The sequence below is a fragment of the Sinocyclocheilus anshuiensis genome, unplaced genomic scaffold, assembly GCF_001515605.1.
Source record: "Sinocyclocheilus anshuiensis isolate Anshui unplaced genomic scaffold, SAMN03320099.WGS_v1.1 scaffold130, whole genome shotgun sequence".
NCBI classification, from domain to species: domain Eukaryota; kingdom Metazoa; phylum Chordata; class Actinopteri; order Cypriniformes; family Cyprinidae; genus Sinocyclocheilus; species Sinocyclocheilus anshuiensis.
In genome coordinates, this window is record NW_015544207.1 from 1,762,084 (window position 1) to 1,772,927 (window position 10,844).

Consider the following 10,844-nt stretch of genomic DNA (forward strand, 5'->3'; position numbering starts at 1 on the left):
CCACTCTCTGCTCCAAAACACTGCTGTAAGATCTCAGTGCAACGTAACAAACACATAATACTGAACAACATCAGCACACTGGCAGATAACGGTCAGTCAAACACAAGCACGCATGATTATCTTGTGCGCCTGAGGCCTTCTTCTGAAATATAATTACACTGAGAAGATCAGCATTATTACTGCATGACAGTTGATATGCGCAGGCTCTGGTGTGGCTGAAGTGGGATGACACTGTGTATGTTAAAGGGTTAGTTCACCCAAAAATGAAAATTAGCCCACAAATTACTCACCCTCAAGTCATCATATAGGTGCTCTGCTGTGTAGCATGGACTTGACTTGAATGATTCTCTAGCTCGTAACAGAGCGAAAACCACTGTGTGTGTGTGTGTGTGTGTGTGTGTGTGTGTGTGTGTATGTGTGCAGGGCAGTGTTGTCTGTATCGGATCATTTGCTAGTGCTAGCCAGGATATTAAATGACACTTTCATATAACAGTGTGGTTTTATTCTCTTCTGCCTTTGGTAGAAGTCTGGCTTCATTCTCAGGTGGAAGGAACTCAAGGTGATGTCGACCCCAGATAGGTGTCGTCAGATGCTGCCAACGCTGAACAGAGAAACAGTCACACAAACTGAAAATAACTGCATCCAACAACAGACCACAGATTCATACAACTACTGGTGAGTAACTAGAAGTCATTTGGCATCAAATGAGTTATCAGTAAATAAAACATATAAATATAATAAAAAAGATATATATATAAAAAAAAACAGTTTTACTTAAAACGAAATAAACATTAACTTAAATAAAAGTATACTACTTTACGTACCACTAAAATTACTTCAGATCATGAGTAGCTTTTAGCTTGATATGCTACAGAGTAGTTTTTTGCATGATAAGCAAAGTAGCAGCACACACACGTGACAGTCGTACCTCCATGAGAGTGCCTTTGCAGTGCAGCAGTTTGTATAGGACGGTGAGAGGAATGCAAAGCATGGATGAGAGAGCGAGAAACCAGCCCAGCACCTCACCCCACCACGGGTACACATACACCGCATTATACACTAATCGCTTGTAGTTGACCACATGAAACAAGAAAACAGCCTGCCAAACACACAAACACCCCTTTAATACCCTCTCAAGAATATGAAACCCCATGTTGATCCATTATTGCATGAAAAACCCACCATACACACTACCGGAGTGACGTAAGACCAGCACCACTTCATATACGGCAGAGGACGATAGCCGATCATACAGGCCACATTGTCCATGAAGCGATCAGCACCTTCAGAGACAGTCAGAGACCGAGAGTGAGCTGTTTTTATGGCTTAACACAAAGACTCTATGTGTATCTGCATGCTCAGCATGATTTTCCCAGGTATGACATGTTCCTGAATCAATACACTTGTTGGAATGGGAGAACGTTCCTATAAAACAGGGCTTCCCAAACTTTTTAGTAGCTGAACCCCTTCAAAGCAAATATTTACTTTAAGTATGCGTGAGATTTTTAAGTTAATATTTCAGTAATTTAACATATATTTGCATATTCCCAGCAAGGTTATTATAGTCAACTTAAAATAAAACCATAAAAAATGTTACTTGAATTAAAATAAATGTTAATTGAAATAAAAGAAGATATTAAAAAAAAGTTTTTTAATGTAGTTGCCAAAGCATTTCTCATTTTCATTTAGTTTTTTTGGTTCATTTTCATTTAGTTTCATTTGATGTACTAAAATAACTAAAACAGAAATAAATGTAATAAAAATTATGTAGACATATAAAAAACAATAACTAATAAAATGACAAAAACACACAATAAAATGACTAAAACTTTATCTAAAATTATAAGAACAGTGAAAACATATATATATATATATATTTTTTATGTATGTTTTTTAGTAAAAGTTTTATTTTGGTTGATTGTTTTCATTTTAAAATTTTACATATATAGAGAGAGAGAGAGAGCTCTGCACAATTTGTCCAAAAGAAATTGTATTGTGATTATTTTGTCATATATTGTAACTGCAATTTGAACTGTGATATGACAATTAATTTCATATGAAAATGTCTCATATTGCTAGTGCTGAAACATCCAGACACAAAGAACAAAGACTCGACAGCTAATGGATATAGTTACTTTTAAGGGTGTTCACACTTGGGTTCATTCAGTCTTTACAAGAAACAACTATATACAAATATTTATGTCTTAAATTATTCACTTTCAAACATTCAAACCCTTTTTATAGGACAAATGCAGTAAATTTCTGCCTAAAAAAGTTAATCTTGCACACATTGCATTCCTAAAGCTGCTCTGAAAACACTGTTATAAACTGGACATGTGTAAATGAACACAGTGCCGCATTTCACTCTGAAACACTGAACACAACTGACTATATACTTCATTCATAAAATCGCAGACTGTGATTTGATAATCATGATTTGATAAGATATAGCACTATTTCAGTTCTACTTCAAATGATTGTGCAGCCCCATTTGTTTCAATCAAATGTTACATTTGAAGTTCCCTTATAAACCCCCATTTTGGAAACACTGTTAATTTTAGGGTCGGGTTTGGGGTTTCCTGGCTAGTTTAACCAAGCAAGACTTCTTCTGTTAACCAGCATCATCAGCTTCACTTTTCCAAAAGCTAAACCATCATAAACCAGTCCGGACTATCATGGAAATTCCAACTGTTTTTTTAAGCAGGGTTGAATTTTTGTTAGGATTATGTTTGTTAGGAATGTTGTTGCAGGACCAAGAAAATATGTTAATTCAGGAACAGGTTCAACTTGGCAAAATCACAGTCCCGGTGTTTGCATGGCTACAGATTTTTACCATACACCCAGGCAACCACCACACACTCCCAGAAGGCTTGCCAGAGCAGAGTAATCCCACTCGCGGAGTAATAATCAAACAGCTGAAACACATACATCCCTCCCTGTACAGAGAGAGAACGTAACCAAAAACACAATCAGGAAACTGATATGAACTCTATTGTATGATATACCTCACCGTCAGCCTCAGACGTACCTGTGTTACCATGGAAAGATCAATAGTAAAACAGGTAAAGCAGCATATTGCCACAATAACTTCACGACGCTGAGAGCCGAGGAATGACTTTGGGGGCAGCATGTCCATTATTCCAGTAATAAAGCCTTCAACACCAACAAACTGAGAGAGACAGAGAGAAAAATGAATCTAGTTTAAAAGGAAGCTGATGATCTAACCGAGAAATATGTGGACAGCAAGGACATCTGAATGTGTCTGACCCTGTCAAACATTGTTGCTAATCTAAGAGCGCTACGGCTAATCAAAGGCATTGTGTGAACATTAAGGCGCCGTCACACAGGATGTGTTCATGCATTCCTGTGCTATTTTTTAATGGTTGCTTTACGTACGCATGCGTCACACTGACAGAGATTACATAGCTGGAGGTTGGTGGGCTGCTGTACAGTTGCTGGCTAATATATCTTCCTACTTGAATTGAACATGTGAAATTTCTGCATTTCATCACTGCATGTAAGGTTACACTTGAGAAAAAGAAGTGTGCTTAATTGTACTTAATGTGCACTTGTAGTGTACTTCAAATCTTAAAGGTACATTAAAAAAACGACTTGCAGATAATATAAGATTAATGAAATAAAAGGCTACTTAAGTATCATTTAACAGAGTTCACTTTCATGACTATGTTTCCATCCACCTATTTTTATGCGCATTTTGGAATAGCGTATTAAAAAAAAACAACGCTGGATGGAAAGGCCAAGATGTGCATAAATTCTAAAAATACGCATAAAAAATAATGTGCACAATTGAGTAGGATAAACTTTTTATCCGATAAGAAAAAATGTGCATAAACTACGATGGAAACAAATTGACTGAATAAATTCCATCAAACGCATCCAAAAAAGACATCATGTATGAAAATTACTATATTAAGTGGCTTCTCCTATTTTTCTTAGTGATATTTAGTACCAGTTTATCAGGAAGTGATATCACGCTTTTGTTCTCTTTGACTCGTTGGATGGAAACGTGCTTTGTTCGCAAATGTTTTATGCGATTTTCCATTTTTGTGCAGAAGTTAAATTTGAATCTTTGGATGGAAACATAGCTTATGTCCTTTGATCAAGGAACATTTCTCTCAGTTAATGTATCTGTAGCAGAGATGAGGACTATCAACAGCAAGCTGAGATCTTGGCAGACAGGTTCAGGCAGAGAGCGTACAAAGAGGAGTGGATCCAAACTGCCGCCGCACGTTTCAGCAATGTTTCCCAACAAGATTGTCTGGTTAAGAGATCTAAATGTAAAGAGCAGCGTGTTAATTGTTTTATTCGATATTCCCCTTTGGCTAAAAACATCGATGGTATTATTCAGAAATATTGGCACATTGTTGAGAGCGATCCCAAGTTGCAATCAATTTTGGATAAATCACCTAGGGTGGTCTATAAGAGACCTCCCAATTTGCGCAACATGCTGGTTAGGGCAGATCTGTCGGTTCCACAACCAACACATTTCTTGAGTCATATACCTTTTGGTAATTTCAAGTGTGGTAGCTGTTAACAATGTAAGTTTATGTATAAAACGCAAACTTTTAATCATCCCTCTTCTGGTAAAACTTTTAAGATCCAAGGAACGATTTCTTGTAAAACAACCAACGTTATTTATATGTTGCGTTGTCCTTGTGGACTGGGCTATGTGGGGAAAACAAGTAGACAACTTAAAGGGGTCATATGATGCGATTAAAATTTTTCCTTTCTCTTTGGAGTGTTACAAGCTCTTGGTGCATAAAGAAGATCTGTAAAGTTGCAAAGACTAAAGTCTCAAATCCGAAGATATATTCTTTATAAAAGTTAAGAGTCAGCCACGCCTACCTAAAACGGCTCATTCTAACACGCCCCCACATGTCTACGTCACGATGTGGGAAGATTTGCATAACGCCGCCCAAATGACTTTGAATACTTTATCTCCTAATGGTCTCAATGAAGATTTTGATATTTGCCCTTTTCTTTAATTATTATAGTGATTTAGATGGTAAGATTTACCATATGTTATATTATGCTTTCATTTTTTGTTTTGGATGTATTTTTTGCATTTTGGTATTTTCTTTGGTGTAATTTTGAACATTTTGCAGTTAGGTATTTAGTGAAATGTATTTGTGCTTGTAATTTATTGCTGCTCTCACTTTTATGTGATTTGCTTTTTGCCCTTTTCTTATATGATTTGTTGATTGCCCTGACTTTTTTTTTGTGTGGTCATGTGGGCAATCATGTGATTTAGTGTTGTGTGTATATAAGGGCGTTGTCATGTACGTTCATTGTCTGATTAAGAGCGTTTAAGCTCGAAACGTCACCTGTGGTGAGAACATAATTAAATACTTCTCTATCTCTTGAGCTGTGGTGTGCCTACTTTGATGTTTTCGTTCTCAGTTAATGTATGCAATCTCACAGTCTGAAGTGTGTCACACATGCTGTTGTGAGTAATTAAAGTGCCACTATTATGGATTATGAAAGGTTCATATATTGGTTTTGGGAGTGTCCAACAACAGGTTGACATGCATGCAAGCTCAAAAAACACTTTCATTATCTTATAATATGCATTTATTTTTATCTTACTTGCTCAACGACTCCCAAACGATTCGCTCAGCGATTCATTTTTCCAAACCCCTCTTTTGCGTGACGCTAATCTGCGGTGATTGGTCTCATTTTTTTTCATTTCATCTTGCCTGTAATGCCTGATAAAGCAGCATTTGTGAGCGCAGTGCTGCTTTGTGTACAGCCGTTACCAGGGAAACAGCTATTTTTACCGCTCCAAAAGCGCATCTAGTGGCAAAGAATGAATTAGCATTTTCATTCAGACCAACGAAAAAAGACCAACAAGTGGGCGGCAATATGCTAATGTTTCATTTTGAGGTCAACATGGGATTCGTTTTAAAAACGACTCGTTTCAATGATTCAGAGTCGACTCTTTCTTTTGAGAGACAATAACTTTATATACGGTGCACTTTCAGATTTAAAACGTTGCAGGATGTTTTCATTCACTTAGAGCTGCTGTTACACACTGCATGAAAGGTAACTTTCAAAAATCCATAATAGGGGCACTTTAAGCGAAGCATCTTTTCATTGGATAAGAACACGCAGTCTCATGAATAAGTATGAGACACCGACGCGTCATCAAAGTAATATTGTTGTGTTCCAGAAAACTTTTTCCCACCTCATACTTGGAAATAACATCTGGAACACTGCTTGAAGTTGGATACCTGACCTGTGAACTCAGTAGGACGCATCATTTGACGTCACTGCATCCAACAAGCATAATATAGAGCTACCTTATGTCAAACTTAAAAACATTTAAACATTAAAGTTTATAAAATGATACTTTAATTGTAGCTTTTCATCAGCTGTTTTCAAAACGAAAGGCAGCATTTTGTTATTTTTGTTTCTTCTGTTTTTGCTATAATTGACAGAAATATGTTAACATGACGTGTGATTGACTGTAACTCACTGAAGTTGGAAGTGGGACATTTCAACTCGGATGTTTCCTCTTCCGACTTGTCTGGACGCGGCATATAGTCCTTTGCCACGTCACAAACGGTGACATCAACACGATGTAGATTTTAAACCCGGAAGACAAAAATAGTGCAAAAAAACTCGAACCTGTTTTCTCCAACAATTAAAATTAACGGATGCTAACATTGTCTTCTATGATGTGCAACACAAACACCCCTGCTAAAATCTGTCTGGGGTTTCATGACCCTTTAACACACTTAAGTACACTTTTAAAAAAAGTACTAAGTAGTACATACTAAAGCACATGTAAAGTACTTGATTATAATTTTAACTGTGTTACTTAATATTACATTAAGTATTAATTTAATATATTTTAAATGTACTAAATTGCAACTTAATCATTATAAATGCATAATTACTAATTTAAATAAAACATTCAAAATACAAAGACTTACACATTTAAATAGTAATTTAGACAGTAAATTTGATAGTATATTTTATATTTATATATATATGTGACCCTGGACCACAAAACCAGTCTTAAGTAGCTTGGGTATATTTGTAGCAATAGCCAAAAAAACATTGTCTTTTATGCCAAAAATCATTAGGATATTAAGTAAAGATCATGTTCCATGAAGATATTTTGTAAATTTCCTACTGTAAATATATAAAAATGTAATTTTTGATTAGTAATATGCATTGCTAAGGATTTCATTTGGACAACTTTAAAGGCGATTTCCTCAGTATTTAGATTTTTTTTTGCACCCTCAGATTCCAGATTTTCAAATAGTTGTATCTCGGCCAGATATTGTCCAATCCTAACAAAGCTTTCAGATGATGTATAAATCTCAATTTAAAAAAATTGACCCTAATGACTGGTTTTGTGGTCCAGGGTCACTTATTTTATTTATAAGTATATTTTAGTTTATTATAAATAATTGTCAGTACATTCAGCAAAACCATATTTCAAAGACAATAGAATTAATTATGAAATTAGATATAAAGATGTACTCAAGTCCTACTTAAGTGGGTCAAAAAAGCAATCTAATTGCATTTAATATAAATTTACTCTATAATATATTTTCATTTAATTGCAGTTAACATGCAAACAGGTGTCTGAAAACACTCCTTATATTATTTTTAATATTCTTTTTAAGTATATTATTTACATAAGTACTCTATTTAAATGTATGCTAAAGTGTACTTCTTTTCTACTGCTTTGCTGAAGTTCAAAATAAATACATTTAAAAAATGAAATCTTTTGTTTGATTTCTATGTGCTCCACCTTGCTGTTTTTGAGCCCAAGAATGCACCCTGTGTGAAGTAGTTTGAGATACAGTTTAAACAATGAACTCTTCATTTAATATATCTTATCGGAGTTTTTCAGATAACTTTCTATCAAAACATTTAGTAAAAAATGGATTGTAATAATTTAATCAGTTTGATCACTCACTTACTGAAAATAGCAGCAGGACCTTTCAAATCTTTGTCATAAATGAGTGGGTGGAGCCTCACCTGACTGTCCAATCCCAACACCAGAAGCATGAGAAAGAACAGCACCGCCCACAGCGGCGCTAAAGGCATGAGCGACACTGCTTTTGGATAGGCAATAAATGCTAAACCAGGACCTGAGAAAAAAACAAGATCCACATGTTTATGTACCATGGCATGGTATGGTATTCCAAGGTGTTTAGGAATAGAATGGCACTATTATAGTACCATGTCCAAAAATCTACTGTAGTAGTATGGTACTTTTTGTTCATGCAGTCAAGGAGAATGAAGGAACGGAGAGTGTGATGAGGACAGATGCGTATCTCACCACTTTCTGCCACATTACTGATGTCAACGCCTTGTTCGGCCGCCATGAATCCCAAAACGGAGAAAACCACAAATCCTGCAAAGAAGCTGGTGCCGCTGTTTATGAGAGCCAGAATGAATGCATCCCTACAGTGGGAGAGAGAGAAATCATCGTGGGATTAGCATGTAGGAGAACACGCCGTGCACAGGGTTAAACTGGGTGGATGTTGAACTCATGTAACCTCTGATCTCTGATCTGATCACATGCATGCAAACACTCACGCACTACTGGCCCACTGGGAGGCTGCGGAATTATGAAGCCATACAGAAAAAACACTGAAAAAACATTTTGGCCGGGAGGCCTTTGTTTCGTTACTGGGTTTATTTACAGACAAAACAACAAAAGTCCAAAAGTCTGAAATATTGTAAGACTGATCATATCATTTGCAGTGAAAAATTCATATAATTTATAGTGAAAAATACTGTTATATACTACATTATTTTATAAAAGAGTTTTTCTTTGATGAACAGAAAGTTCAATGAAAAGCATTTACTTGCAATAGAAGTTTTGTAACATAAATGACTTTACATCACTTTTGATCAGTTTAATGTATTCCTGCTGAATAAAAGTATTACTTTATTACTGTTTTCAACACTGATAATAATAATACAGTAAATGTCTCTTAAGCAGCAAATCAACATATTATACTGATTTCTAAAGGATCATGTGACACTGAAGACTGGAGTAATAATGCTGAAAATTCAGCTTTGATAACAACAAATTACATTTTAAAATATATTCAAATAGAAAACAGCTATTTTAACATATTGTATGTTATAATATTTCACAACTACTGTTTACTGTGGTACACTGCACTGCACTATAACTGTTTTTGCTGTATTTTTGATCAAATAAATCTTAATTATTCCAAACATCTGACCTGTACCTACTATATATACAAAAGATAATAATTAATTAAATAAATAATAATAATAATTATTGCTTTACTGTCGAATTGTTACTTTTTTCATATTATAGAATGTAATATATGTTACATTAAATATTAGAAAATTTTAAATAAAGTACTTTAAGTAAAAACTTTACATTGCTAAAAATGTTAACATAAACATATGCCTCAGATTCATTTACAGTCTTCATGTCCATCTATACATTATGCAAATCAATTGCAATTCACACCGATCTACTCTTATACAGTATAATGATCACAAATTTGAAATGTAACATTATGAAATTATCCCTGTGTGTGTGTGTGTGTGTGTGATATTTTGCTCACTGGTAACAGTTGTTGTTGAATCGGTTGTAGCTTCCAAGAGCTGTCAGGGCCCCCAGACCGATAGCATAAGAAAAGAAGATCTGTGTGGCAGCATCAATCCATACCTGCCATCATAATCGTCATGACAACAAGAATTATAAAACCATGTCACTTGGCTCTAGGTTTTGCTTTAAAAATACAGTACACGAGTGAATCTTTGCTTACTGTTGGATCTTAGTGCCATTTACTCTTGAAAGCACTTGCATATTTTACCTGACCAGCCAGAAATATAAAGTTTGTAGCATGTTTTGAGATAAATTATTAAATAAATAAATTATAAAATAATTAAAGAATTTTTGTTTTCGCCAGATTTGATTCACAATTTATTTGGGCCAAAACAATTCTTTAAAAAAACCCATCTCTATTACTGTTTTGATAATACTTTACATTGTATTTTTATTTATGAAATCTTTAATTGCTGAGACATGGTTTCGACATAGAATCACGTACCCACATATATCTGAACACATGCAGCCATGCTCTCACCTGTGCCTCTGAGAGTTTGCTCCAGTTTGGTTTCAGATAGTAAATAATGCCATTAAGAGCTCCTGGCAGTGAGACGCCATGAAAAAACAAGACCACCAGGACGAGATATGGGAACACAGCTGTGAAATATACAACCTGCACACACACACATACAGACACAATACTGTACTGCTCGTATTTTTCCACCTAAACCGCTGTAGCTCCTGAAATGAGTATTACGGTCTGAATCATCACAGATTTATAATTATTATCATGGTTCGAAATCTTTTCTCTTGACAGTCAAGCACTAGAACTAAACCCAGCACACACACACACACACACACACACACACACATCCGCTGGGAGAGCTAATAATCAGCTTACATGGCCAGTGCTCTGGCTCTTGATCTATTTTCTCATGTTCCCAACAAACATTCATAATGGTTCGGCTGATGTGTGCACAGTAAGTGTGTATGTAAGGGATAATGTAGAGCCAGCCATCATTACCGCAAAATAAACCCTAGCAGGGTGATCAGGACCCTGACGTGAAGCAGATCATGAGCATCTGACTGTACATTATCCCACTTATTACACAGCTACTTATCAAATAAATACATGAATTATTAAAACTTCCGATAACAACAGCCCATTACAGTTACGACCATTACAACTTACAAAACAATCAACAAAGGAAACGCTGCAATAGTATTATTACAATATTTATTTGTATATTATTAAATTATATAT

General features: G+C 35.3%; 1 protein-coding gene across 2 annotated transcripts in view; it reads right to left on the reverse strand.

Moving 5' to 3' along the window:
• Nucleotides 1-295: 295 nt before the first annotated feature.
• LOC107697011 (sodium- and chloride-dependent creatine transporter 1) overlaps nt 296-10,844 on the reverse strand; it is a 20,736-nt gene continuing 10,187 nt past the window's right edge. Inside the window, exons 6-15 of one of the 2 annotated variants that reach the window (XR_001635151.1) lie at nt 10,119-10,253; nt 9,594-9,697; nt 8,321-8,445; nt 8,017-8,129; nt 3,029-3,169; nt 2,834-2,936; nt 1,183-1,283; nt 929-1,099; nt 416-601; nt 296-383 (exon numbers count right to left, since the gene is read on the reverse strand). Coding sequence is in view for 1 of the 2 variants with exons in the window: in XM_016497627.1 (XP_016353113.1) it covers nt 470-601; nt 929-1,099; nt 1,183-1,283; nt 2,834-2,936; nt 3,029-3,169; nt 8,017-8,129; nt 8,321-8,445; nt 9,594-9,697; nt 10,119-10,253 (1,125 nt within the window). In the remaining variant the exon portion in view is untranslated. Of the gene's footprint in view, nt 602-928; nt 1,100-1,182; nt 1,284-2,833; nt 2,937-3,028; nt 3,170-8,016; nt 8,130-8,320; nt 8,446-9,593; nt 9,698-10,118; nt 10,254-10,844 lie in introns of both variants that reach the window. The other variant, XM_016497627.1, reaches the window with a different exon arrangement.